General features: G+C 44.3%; 1 protein-coding gene across 5 annotated transcripts in view; it reads right to left on the reverse strand.

The window, feature by feature from the left end:
• Window positions 1–13879, reverse strand: part of ABCB6 (ATP binding cassette subfamily B member 6 (Langereis blood group)) — a 120042-nt gene that overhangs the window by 82949 nt on the left and 23214 nt on the right. For all 5 annotated transcript variants that reach the window (XR_004539558.1, XM_033945654.1, XM_033945652.1 and 2 more), the window contains exon 4: window positions 10334–10523. Coding sequence is in view for 4 of the 5 variants with exons in the window: in XM_033945654.1 (XP_033801545.1) it covers window positions 10334–10523 (190 nt within the window). In the remaining variant the exon portion in view is untranslated. The remainder of the gene's footprint in view (window positions 1–10333; window positions 10524–13879) is intronic.

Raw genomic sequence — 13879 nt, forward strand, 5'->3', positions numbered from 1 at the left:
CGTCCCCCATTGTGCAAAGACCTGATGAAGGGGGTTGGAATGGAGAGTCCATTTGTGAGGTTGGAGGAGACGACTCAAGTTGTCTGCCAAGACATTGTCCTTCCCCTGAATGTAGACAGCTTTGAGGAAGGCATTGTGGCGAACTGCCCAATCCCAGACTCTGAGAGCTTCCTGGCAGAGGGAGGCCGATCCCGTGCCCCCCTGCTTGTTCACATAATACATGGCGACCTGGTTGTCTGTACGGATGAGGACCACCATGTGAAGCAGATGTTGAAAAGCTTGAAGAGCATAGAAGATGGCTCTGAGCTCCAGAAGATTGATCTGATGGAGGCGGTCCGCACTGGTCCAGAATCCCTGAGTGCGAAACCCATCCAGATGAGCCCCCCAGGCATAGGTCGAGGAATCGGTTGTGAGAACCTTCTGATGAGGAGGAGTGTGAAACAGCAAACCTCTGGATAGATTCGAAGAGGTCATCCACCAAAGTAGAGACTGCCGAAGAGCAGGAGTGACTATGATGTGTCGAGTCAACGGGTCTGACACTTGAGTCCATTGAGAAGCCAGGGTCCACTGAGGAATTCTGAGATGGAGCCTGGCAAAGGGTGTCACATGAACTGTAGAGGCCATGTGGCCCAGGAGGACCATCATGTGTCTCGCTGAGATGGACTGGCGAGAAGACACAGACTGGCAGAGACGAAGAAGAGCAACCATGCGCTGAGGAGGAAGGAATGCTCGAAGCTGAATGGTGTCCAGTACCGCCCCGATGAAGGGAAGGGACTGGGTAGGCTGCAGATGAGATTTGGGAAAATTGATCTCGAAGCCCAAGCTCTGCAGGAAGCAGATCGTGGTCAAGGTCGCCGAAATGACCTTTGGAGCTGACGGGGCCTTGATGAGCCAGTCGTCAAGGTATGGAAATACCTGAAGACCCTTGTTCCGGAGTGCAGCGGCCACTACCACCAGACACTTCGTGAAGACTCTGGGAGACGAGGACAGGCCGAATGGAAGCACTCGATACTGCAGATGTAGACGTCCCACCCGAAATCTGAGGAACTTGCGGGAGGCCGGACGAATGGGAATGTGAGTGTAGGCCTCCTTGAGATCCAGAGAGCATAACCAGTCGTTCCGCTCGAGGAGAGGGTAGAGAGAAGCAAGCGTCAGCATGCGAAACCTCTCTCTGACTAGGAATTTGTTGAGGGCCCTGAGGTCCAAAATGGGTCGCAGGTCGCCCGTCTTCTTCGGAACAAGGAAGTACCGGGAGTAAAACCCAAGGTTCAGTTGGTCCGTCGGGACCGGCTCCACGGCACGAAGCCGGAGCAAAGCCTGAGCTTCCTGGAGAAGAAGGGCGGTCTGAGTCAAGTTGGAAGGATACTCTCTTGGAGGGTGGTCCGGAGGGACCCAATGGAAATGAAGAGAGTATCCTTCTTTGATGATAGTAAGGACCCAGAGGTCGGTTGTTATGGCCTCCCAGCGATGATAAAATGATGGAGGCGCCCTCCGATGGGAAAAACAGGGGGAGGCAGAACGAGGTTGGTTATGGCCTCGACGAGACAGTCAAAAAGGCTGAGTGATCTTAGGGACAGCAGGCGACTGAGACTTAGGCTGACCCTTCTGGGGAGGTTGGCGCTTCGCCGGTTGCCTCGCAGGTGGAGTTTGCCTCGGCTGATAACGCCTCTGATAAATCAACGGCGGACGAGAAGGTCGAGACTGCTGAGGCTTAGGCTTCGGCCGAAGGATGGATTGGAAGGACTTTTCGTGGTCAGACAACTTCTTCGTGATAGTCTCGATGGATTCGTCAAAAAGATCCGCCCTAGCACACGGGACGTTCGCCAGGCGGTCCTGAAGATTCGGGTCCATATCAATGGTTCGCAACCAGGCCAACCGGCGCATCGCCACCGAGCAGGCCGCCGCTCGGGCGGAGAGCTCGAACGCATCATAGGCAGATTGCATTAACTGAAGCCGAAGTTGGGACAGCGAAGCAAACACTTCTTCAAACTCAAACCTAGCCTGGGATTCGATGTATGGTGTGAACTTCCGAAGCACAGGTAGAAAAAATTCCAAGTAGGCTGCAAAGTGGAAATTGTAATTCAGGACTCGAGACGCCATCATCGAATTCTGATAGATGCGTCGACCAAACTTATCCATGGTTCTGCCCTCGCGGCCCGGAGGCACTGAAGCATAGACCTGGCCAGGATGAGACCGATTGAGCGAGGATTCGACCAGGAGGGACTGGTGAGAAAGCTGAGGACCCTCGAAGCCTTTATGATGCACCGTGCGGTACCGCGCATCCAATTTGCCAGGGACCGCAGGGATAGAGTAAGGAGATTCGAAGCATCGCATGAAGGTCTGGTCGAGGAGCTTGTGCAGGGGAAGCCGCAAGGACTCTGCCGGAGGGCGAGGCAAGTGCATGGTATCGAGGTACTCCTTGGAATATCGAGACCCAGCATCGAGAGTAATGTCCATGTCATCCGCCATCTGCCTGAGGAACGATGAAAAGGACAGTTGGTCCGCCGTCGCCGGTCTGCGAGACGGACTAGAAGAAGAAGAGGCTTCAGGCTCCAGAGAGGCCTGCGAGCAACAGGACGAGTAGAAAACCTCGGTGTCCTCGAACTCCGGGCCCGGAGGAGGAGACCCAGTTGAAGCCGCATACCCCAACCGAGGCAATTTCTTCTGAGGCGAAACGGTCGAGTGTCGAGAGGAATGCTTCGAAGAATGTCTGGATCGATGCCCCTCTCGATGCCTGGAAGGGGATCGAGCCCGTCTGTGAGAAACTGGATCAGACGCCTCCAAGGAGCAGATTGGACTCGATGCCGTCGATCGCAGAGGCGGCAGAGTCGTCGCCTCCCCCGACGCCACCCAGGTTTGATAGGGGGTTCGGAAGAACTCGTCCTGCTTCCTGCTATGCCCAGGACTGGGTGGCTCCGAAGGTGGACGCCATACTGAGTCATGGGGCGGAGTAATCGGTTCCAAGGGAGGCAGGTCACTAAACGAGGCTTTCCTCGAGGGGATGGGCTCCAAGGGAGGCATATCACTAAGGGAGGCCCTCCTCGAGGGAATCGGTTCCAAAGGAGGTACAGCGCTAACGGAGAACCTCCTCGAGGACCCGGACACCGCTCGCCGCTCCTCCTCGCTGAGCAACGAGGTCGTGCGGCGAGGAGGAGGGGGCGGTCCGCCCCTCGAAGCCGAAGCTGGAAGGTCACCCTGGATGGTGGCAATCAGCCGAGGCCCCATGATCTGCATGAGCTCCACGAACTGAGCCTCCAGGATGGACCGCAACAAAGCCGATATGGAGGGATCCGCACCAAAAGGGGGCCCTTCCGCACGGTCTCTGCACTCCTTGGGTGCTGCGTGCTTCTGCTTGCCAGCCTTCGGCACCTTTAGCACCACTGGTGGAACAGTCGGGGTCGATACCTGCTCCGAGGAGACGGATGAAGGCACCGGCGCCAAAGTCGGGGCCGAAACCGGCGTGAACGATGCCGGCTTCAGGAGGCCCGAAGCAGCCGGGGAGGCAGAGGGCTTCGTCGAAGGAGTCGAAGCACCCGTCGATGTCGAAGCTGCAGGATCCGATGAAGCTTCCATCTTGAACATGGACTCCCACAGCAGACAGCGACGCTTAAACGCTCTCGCCGTCAGAGTGGAGCAAGGCCGGCACGATTTTGGGAAGTGATCCGGTCCCAGACACTGTAAGCAGCGTCGATGAGGGTCCGTGAGCGAAATCACGCGCTGGCACTTGCTACACTTTTTAAAACCGGTAATCGGCCGGGACATAGGCCGGAAAAGCTCCGCCGCAAGGTCGAAGGCGCGGGGCCCCAGCCACGCGGCCGACCCGGTATTGGAAGGAAAAATTTTTTTTTTTTTTTGAAAAAAGAAATCAAAGAAAGAAATAAATGCACAGGAGAGCCAAAAGAACTCAACCCGCGGCAAAAAAGAAGGCAAAAAAAAAAAAAGAGATTCAATGGGCGCAAATTGAAGATAGACTTCTCAGCTCCGCGGAAGAAAAAGAACTGAGGAGACACGCCCGGAGCATCGGGCGGGAAGGCACTGGCGCATGCGCGGTGCGGGCATCTTGAAACTTCTGAGTTTCTTCAAGCAAGACATGCTTGCAAGATGTCCATATCGGGGCTCTGTCGGATGACATCACCCACTAGTGAGAATACCTGCCTGCTTGTCCTGGGATAATGTATTGGTAGCAATTGGCCGTGTCTGAGAGATGAAGTATAATTAGTGTCATAAGGAGGCAGCAAGTTTGAGATGAGGGGTACACATTTTTAAATCACCTTGTCGTGTGATCCTTGGGCGTGGAGGAAGCTATGGGGTTTCTCAATTGGGCTGGCAGGGCTGTCTCATAGGAGAGAACTTTTTAAAATAAGTTCTTAGAAAAGAAAGGGTCTCTCTCACCATAGTGCAACTTCTGAACACTATAAGTTCGTGAGGGATTTATTAAGCCTTCCTAAATGGCAGCTTGATGTTATGGTGTGCAAGTCTAACCCTCACCAAGGATTGGTGATCTGGATGGGGGTGCTTCTACTAAAGGAAGGAGATGGATTTTTTGGGTGGGGAGTGTGAACCCTTTTGGTTTGAATCACGAGTGTAATAGCTAAATGAACATTTGTCATCATTCTATGATTTTAAAAAAAAAAAATGTGTGGTGTGGGAGTGTTGAATGGGGAAGTGTGGTTAGGTTGCATTGTTGGTGGAGTTCATTTAGTGGGGGTTGAAGCTGTAGGGACGATAGAATGTTTGATAGAGGGTTTAGGTAAGAAATGATGGTTGAGTGGGTTCTATATTTAAGGGTTTTGTTGGATTATATGTTGAGGTAAATGTATTTTTTATTTTTTTTTAATTCTTTATTCATTTTTCATCTTACAACAAGTGCACAATATTACATCATTTAAAACATTTACAGAACACTTAAAAATCAATCCATTATCATCATAATACATAAATTAATCCCCCTCCCACCCCCCCTCTCAATTATTCCAATCAAAAATAACATATAAATAATGTAATCTAATTTACTTATTAACCTTCAAATAAAATTTCATATCATCTCCCCTCCCCCCAATGTATAAATATACTGTCAGTGGAAAATGATGTCTACTCATTACAAAAATTTGTCAATGGCCCCCAGATCTTTAGAGGTAAATATATTGTGGAGAATACTGTTGAATGTGGGGAGGGTTATAGTGATTAATAATGCGGGTTAAATACACAGGAAAAGGTTGGGGGGTTTTGATAAGCATTTTGAAGGAAATTAACTCTGGTGTAAATGAGAGAGGGGGAGTACAGATATTTTATTTCTTTCTGGAAGTTTCGTTTGTATGGGTAGTGTCAGAAGTGGGGAAAGGAATAGTGAGCGCAAAAAAGAAAGAAAAGGGGTGCGTTGGGTCCAGTTTGGATTAAGGGAGGTGTCCATTTCATCATAGTGTTTGTGTATTTGCATTTGTCAGTTAATAAATTTGCCGCTCATATATGGGAACCATGGCATGTAAGACTGGTTTCAGTTTGGAGCTTTCTTTGCAGTTGTTCAGTCAATCACAAATTTCTAATCTTCCATTTGTGAGTCGCACATACCTATAAAGGCTGAAGAGGAAAGAAATGGGGAGTGGTGGCAGGTTTAGGAGAAGTAAGACGAGGGACCTAGAAGTACGGGGTGTTATATGTAAACTAAGACAGTTAATTGTCAAAGAGGTGAGTCTTCAGGATTTTTCTGAATGTGGTGTAGTTTGTCTCTTTCCTGATAGTGTCTGGTAGGCCATTCTCGGTTTTTATACCTAAATAAGTTACCATAGAGTGGAAAATTCACTTGTAGTGGAGGTATTTTGTGGATGGCAGGTTTAGTTGGATTCTATTAAGGATTCTTTTTGATGTTGGCCAAACATTAGAGAATAATTGGATGAGAGGGGCTGCTGAGCTTCCATATAGAATCTGGTGTAGAATACATGACGATTTGAAAATTATTCGGGATGATATTGGGAGCCAATGTAGCTGCCTGATGAAGGTTGAGATTGAATCAAATTTCTTTAATTTGTAGATTAGTCTAAGGGCAGTGTTCTGGATTTGGTCTTTTTAAGGTGATGATGTAATTGGTTTTGGGGATGTGCCCCTAAGCATTTGTCATTGGCAACGATTGGTGGAAGTATATTAAGGATTCGTGTGGTGTCTTGTCAGCTTTGTGTGTTGGCAGCACCAACAGTGCGACATGGGCGGTAGGATCATTTGATTCATTGGTGAGTCTGGTTTTCTGAAGTTACTTTAGGGTACTTTCTTTATAATGGCGTTCGCCTTAGTGCATTAATTGAGTGCTTTGTATTTTCTGCTCTAGGTGTGTGTGGCTTTACGAATCCCCCAAAGCAGGTCTTAGGACCAAAACGCTTGGCTAATCAGTCAGCGTTGGGAGTGAATACGCATTCAGTGCTGGAGCCTGTAAAGACGTATTAAGTGGATTGCCTCACACAGTTGAGAAAATGATATTATTCTAGTGATTTTGCCCCTTTTAAAACGATTGTGGGGCGTAAGTTGTTAAGAGGGCAGAGAAGCACATGATTAGAGACTTGGATCTGTGGAACGGGACCTGAAATAACCTTGTGTTCTAGGAGGCCTGATGATCCTTTGACATAATACCAGCCTGATGGTTCTTTGTATTTTTGTGTATTATTTGCATAGGCAGGGCAGGAGTGTGCCAAGCGCTTAATCCACTAAGCTTTTAGAATTCTGTCAGGGCCACATTTGTGTGTGAGCGTTTAGGCCTGCCCAGAGCTAGCAAAAGTGATCCTGCCTATAGTCATGCCCCTAACTGTGGGCAGGAAAAGGAGAGACCTCAGACACAAAAGGGGAGATGTTCACAGCAAACCAGATTTGACATGTCCCAGAAAGACTGGTTTTAGCTACTTTAACACACACATTATTGGGCGCCCAATGCACAAAGGGTCTCAGCACACCTTTTCCCACTGGCAGAAGCAGTGAATGAAAAAGCTATGCAGATCTATGTAAATAAGCTCATTTGCATTAAAATGAGCATTCCGTAAGATGCACAGAAAGGGGAGCCTTCCTATAATGATGAAAAATTTCCAGCAGACCTGAGCTTTCTAAAGCTAAACTGATAAGGCCTCACCCTCAGCCTGTATGGGGCATTATCACCTCCCCTTTCTGCTGGTTATGTCTTTCTGGGAGCAATCATTCTTGGATACCAGATGAGCGCTTACAGTTGTCATCATGCTCAGAAGAATTAAGATAAGTACTAACTGTTTGTACTTTAAAAACTTTTTGGTTACTTGTTCAGATGCAGTGGATGTTAGGGGAGCTCATACAAGGAACAAGTTTCCTGGACTTAATTCCTAATCTCATCGTACGCTATTAAGTGTTATTGTACACTGGGAGTGTTTTTATATTGTGATAAACAAAAAGAAAAAAAGAAAAGATAAAATACTTTTAACTCACTATTTTGTGCACTTATTATTTTGGACACTTGAGCACTAGATCCGAGGATGATTCACGTTTGATTATCCTGCTGGGTGACAAAGACTCACCACTCCTGGTTTGAGAGGAGTGAATACTGAGGACCTACTAATTATTTGGCTTATAATCTGTTGTTCTGTGCATTCTTGCACTCTTAACTTCCCAGTGGCAATAAGATTGTATAGAAGTTTTATGCTATTTATCATTTCTGCGAGCCCCAACATTTTTGGCTTTGGCTCCACTTTCTCACATTGTTTCGCTTTCTTGAGATCCCTGGACACTATCACCCCAAGGTCCCTCTCCCAGGCCATGAACATCAGCTTCTCACCTCCTGCCATCTACAGCTCCTTTGGATTTTTCCACCCCAAATTAATCACTTTGCTTCACATTAAAGCTCAATTGCCAAGAATCTCATCGCTCTTCCAAGTTCTGTAGATTACTTTCTTATACTGCCTAGAGCCTCTAGGGCAGGGGTGTCCAATGTCGGTCCTCGAGGGCCGCAATCCAGTCGGGTTTTCAGGATTTCCCCAATGAATATGCATTGAAAGCAGTGCATGCACATAGATCTCATGCATATTCATTGGGGAAATCCTGAAAACCTGACTGGATTGCGGCCCTCGAGGACCGATATTGGACACCCCTGCTCTAGGGTGTCCACTTGGTTGTGGATTTCCTTGCTGTCCATGAAGAAGACAAACTTCCATTTCTAAACAACTTGGCAACACCATTCACAGAAATACTGAAGAGAATTGGTCCTAGGATCGATCCTTGAGATGCGCGACTCCTCCTCTTTTTTTCTTCCAAGTGGAGTTCATTTACCACCACACTGCGTCACCCAACTCATTTATTTAGGAGACAGTTACTAAAACACTATCCAAGTTTATTACAAATTTGTTATACTGCCAAATCAAACTTCAAAGCAGTGTACATCCAAAAGGGTAAAATAACCTACAGAACCTTAAGTTTCAGTTGACAAACAAAGGACCAACAGGACAAATGAACTACATTATTTAAAGTAAAGCACAAAGAAGGGGAAGAAAACATAAGGTTAGGGATCGAATACCAGGGAAACAGATTAAAAATAAAAAAAGACTGTGTTCTAAACAGGACAGTTATACATTAAAAGCGTCCCTAAACAAGTAGGTTTTTAATTTGGACTTGAAGTAAGTTAAAGAGGTTTCTTTTCACAAATGATTTGGTGTAAAGTTCCAGAGGGATGATGCGGTAACTGAAAAGATGTTCGAACACACCATATTGATATGTCTCAGAGATGGAATGGCAAGTAAGTTTTGGGATGTAGAGCGGAGCGGGTGTATGGAATAAGAAATCTGTTAATGAAGTCAGGAAGATTAGTGGTGCAGGTTTTAAATGTTAGCAAAAGGATTTTATAGGCTATTCTGTGCTCTATCGGCGTAACATGGTCGTATTTTCCTGCATTAGATATAATTTTAATTGAAGTATTTTGTACAATCTGCAAGCATCTTATTTCCTTCTGAGTTATGCCTTTATAAAGAGCATTGCAGAGATCGAGACTTGAGATTACCAGTGAATGAATTAAGATTTTGATGAATGCTGGGTCAAGTAATTTGGAAAGTGAGAGAATCATAGAGTCTTTGGAAACGTTTTGGACTACCAAGCTAATTTAATTGTGGTAGGTTAGTTTTCCATCGAAACAGTTTACAATCAAATGTAACTACAGATTTCAAATGGAATTCAGCACCTTCAATCCCAAGGCCTGCTCAGTTCATTCATGAACTTCCTATGAGAAATGGTGTCAAGTATGAGGAGGACTCAAACAGGTTTGAGAGAAACAAATTTCAAACAGAAAATCGAGAAGAAACCCCTACAAGATATCACACTGCAACCTGTGGCAGTACATCTCGCTGGCATCTCTGTGGGAAAGACAAACAGCATTACTGGAGAGGTGTTAAACAATATTAGCCAATGTGGGATAATAAGAGTTAGAATTTAAAAGACAGGAATAATCCTGCTGACCATAATGCTCAGCTGAACAAATATTTTGTATTTCTAAGGCAGTGTCATGAAACGTTCTTGAGCCGCAGCACACTAAAGGTAGTGGCCGTGGCTCGGGGCACCTGGAGGTGCGCGGATATCGCCGTGATGACATCACACGCATCCGTGACATCATCATGTCGATGTCCACATGTGTGAAGGCCCTCCAGGCATGCCATGAGATGCCAGTGGGGGGTGCCAGACGGGAAGAGGGCCAGAGGGAAGGATAGGTGCTGGCGCCCACTGATTGCCTACAAGATGTGCCTCTCGCCACGAGAGGTATGTCCTGTAGGCAATCAGCTGGTGCCGGTGCCTCTCCTCCTGCCCAGTGTACCACAGCACACCTGAAATCTCAGGAGGCACACTAGTGTGCCTTGGCGCACAGTTTGAGATATACTATACCAGGGTATTGTGATGCTAAGGTGAGGCTGTGGGATTGAATCCCAGCACTGCTCCTTGTGACCGTGGGGAAGTCACTTAATCCTTCATTGCCCCAGGTACAAAATAAGTAACTGTATATATGTAAACCACTTTCAATGTGTAACCACAAAAAAAAGATGGTCTACAAGTCCCAGTCCCTTTTCCTTCCAATATAACATCTGATCTAAACTTGTGCAAGGCCCTCTTAATTTCTGTAATAGCGCCTTACACTAAATCTCCATCTTGTAATTCAATATTAAAGAAGGGCAAGCAGCAGGAAATCAGACTCTACATCTGGGCACAGCCAAAGCATAACCATAAAACCCAGAAGAAGCAACTGCAGTACTAACACCACTGCGTGCTCCACCCTCGGCGCCACCATAAACACTGGTTCAGCACAAACACCACAGCTACCATCATTCTTTGTGGCATACCGCAAGGCACTCACCAATGTTCTTGTAGTAGATGGGAACAAAGACGTTGATGGCTCGCTCCAGCCCCATCAGCCCCATGCACAGCAGGACCAGCAGCTGCAGCAGGAAGCTTCCCTTTGGCCACAGGTACGGCACCAAGAGCTGCAGCTTCTTTCTGAAGTCCTTCCATGTGGACTGGCTGTGGGCCTCACCCTGCAACAGAGGCTACGCAGGGGAGAGAGGGACAGTGCACATGGGTATTGTAGACAAAGAAAGACAAGCACCAAACAGAGAGTAAAATAGTGAAGACCAAAAGAGAGAAGGTTCATAGGAGATGCCGGTGCCAATTTCAAAGAATGCTTGCTGTCACTCACATAATGAGATATTTTTTGTTTCTGTTTTATGTCTCTGAGAAATCACAAATCTTTCCATGAATCAAAGAAAAAAATTACAATTTAAAGAGGCGTGAAATGGAGAGCTTCAGATTCCCATGAATCTTTATACTTGATGCTATGCAGTGCAGGCGATAAGTGTAGGTGAAAGAGTGTCACAAGGCAAACACAGAGACGACACTGGTGAGATGGCATATTTAAACAGTACTTGAGAAAGAGAGAAAAAATAATACAATTTGGGAAATGCTATCAGAAAATATTTGAGAAGGTTCCTTATGACAGGCTCCTGAGGAAATTAAAAAGCCAGGGCAATGCCTACTTTGGATTAGGAACTCCTTAATGGATAGAAATTTTGGGTTAGGGTCAGAGTCAGACTCAGTACCAGCTCCAGCTTCAAAATACACATGTACAACATTATAATATACAGTAAATTTTTCATTTTGTCCTAGATGTAAAATTATATTTACCAGTACTTTAAATTCAGAACAAAAATGTAAAGCCTAATATCATTAGGAACAAAATAAATCACTCTAAGTAATATTTATAAATGAGCTGTATAGATGGTGTAAAACAAAATTTTTGATATGCTCAGAATCATGGGGGTGGTAACTAGGTCGACCCCAACATTGCCACCTCACCGCCCAATCATCGCATATGAAATGGTGAACAATGACTTTATATGATAATTTTATTAAAAATGCCAAAACGGCTCAAGGTCTTAAATAGTGTACGTCATATCATTTAGAGAACTTAGCAAACTTATCTCATTAGCTTGCAGGTTCCGACGTGCCACGTTTCGTTCCTGCCTCAGGGAACCAACGAAAAAGTATAAAGAGTTTTCATATGATGGGCGTCATAGATGCAAAAATAGTAGCATGTATCTCACATAAAGGGCGGAGAGCATTTACCACAATAAGATAGAAGCTGAGGCAGGAACGAAACGTGGCACGTTGGAACCTGCAAGCTAATGAGATAAGTTTGCTAAGTTCTCTAAATGATATGACGTACACTATTTAAGACCTTGAGCCGTTTTGGCATTTTTTATCAAATTATCATATAAAGTCATTGTTCATCGTTTCATATGCGATGATTGGGCGGTGAGGTGGCAATGTTGGGGTTACCTAGTTACCACCCCCATGATTCTAGGTCCCTTAAATCCAAATATCACCTCATTTTAGACACCATTTTACAAAAAAATTTGATTTCCTTTTTATTACTGAAACTGGCTAAGTAAAGGTGAGGAGAGTTACTTGGCCTTCTCTTGTCCCCCTGTTTACACTTATCAATACAATCACCGTCCATTAAAGAAAGGAGGGGGCTTAGCAGTAATCTATCATTCTCATATATTAGCTGACCTTGAATTTTCTACTAATAACAACAGCCCATTGGAATATTTGGAAGTTAAATGCAAATCCTTCCCTTTATTAAATTTCTTACTACTATACATTCCTCCACCTGTTAACGTCTCGGTTTTGACCCACCTGCAAACCATAATTTTGGATTTCTGTGTCACCTCAGCTAATCCTATTATTTTAGGGGACTTCAATATTCATTTTGAAGACTCCAACAATACTTTTACATCAGAATTTCTCACTTTTCTAAAGGATTTAGAATTATGTCCATTAATAACCGGTCCAACTCACATTGCTGGCCATACTTTAGATATGTCACTAATCTCATCTTCCCAAAGTAATAATTTCCTAGCACCTTCTATTACACCCGTTCCATGGTCTGACCACTTCTTAATTTCATTCCAACAACTCAAATCAAATCACTACAGTAATCTAAAACCAAAAACAATAACTATTAGGAAATATAACAAGTTGAAAGCTGCAGACATATCTTCCAATTTCCACCTCTCCTTTGAACAATTAGCCAATTCAAACATAGATGAAAAAGTTCAAGCATGGAATCATTCTATTGTCAATCTTCTCAATTCAGTTGCCCCAGTAGTTACTTTTACTATCTCTCCTCGCAAACAAAAAACCCCATGGTATTCCTCAAATTTAACTCTAATTAAAAGACAATTACGTTGTTTAGAATGAAAATGGAGGCACAATAAATCACTATCCAATTATAATAAATTCAAAGAACACGCTCTATACTACAGATCAGAAATCAATAGATCAAAAAAAGACTATTACACTAAACAAATCAATAAAGCCAAAAACTCTTCTGCTTTATATGCAATTGTCAAATCCCTAACCATAAAGAAAAAGGAAATAAATACTTTCAGTTCTTTTCCTTCAGCAAAAGCCCTCGCTGAATTTTTCATTAACAAAGAAAAATGTGTAAGTCACCTGTTTTCCTTGGTTTTCACACGTCTCAATGTAATTTTATAATTTGTTTTTATGTAATTTTATTTTGTTAACCGCTTAGAAATTAGAATAAGCGGTCAAAAAAATATTTTAATAAACTTGAAACTTGATTCTGAGCATATCAAAAATTTTGTTTTATACCATCTATACAGCTCATTTATAAATATTACTTAGAGTGATTTATTTTGTTGCAACAGATTCTCTTTATCACTCTTCTGTTGATTTATTGCAAGTTTACCCATTTCTATATATTTGAGTAATATCATTAGGAGTCAGCATTGGAGGAACTGTGTCTGAATTAAGTAGTTTTTGGTTCTGAAATTGCTGTCAAATTGAGAAATGTGGACTCAAAATACTAACTTATAGTAGCAGAAAGATTGACAGCCATTGATCAGCAGGAAAAATTCAGTACAAGCCATCTCAGGACTTATCAGCCAGAGAGGGAAGTTCTAAGGACCTGTATTTTATTGTAAACCGCTTAGATCTGTAATATGCTTAATTGGGATATCCAATGTTAATAAAACGTTAAAACTTTGGAGAATAACTCAAAGGCTAAGAACGCCAAGATACTGAATTTTCCTCAGACAATACTATTGTTTATCATTTCATATTGATTGTTAAACTTGATATACTGCTAAAGCTGTGGAGCAAATAAAAGCGGTTTATACGATTAAAAATATTCACTTTTTGGAAAAATCTGAAGGAGATTCTATCCCTTGGTAATTCAGGGAGCAGGCTGGGATTGAGCTCACAACCTCAGGGGGCTAAGGCAGCAGCTCTACTTTCGATAAATACACCACAACCAGTGTGGATGAGCGGGAAATGCTCTTCAAAAGGGAGGCAGAAAGAAATCACAATCAGGACAGCGAAA

Source organism: Geotrypetes seraphini, chromosome 5 (assembly GCF_902459505.1).
Source record: "Geotrypetes seraphini chromosome 5, aGeoSer1.1, whole genome shotgun sequence".
Lineage (NCBI taxonomy): Eukaryota > Metazoa > Chordata > Amphibia > Gymnophiona > Dermophiidae > Geotrypetes > Geotrypetes seraphini.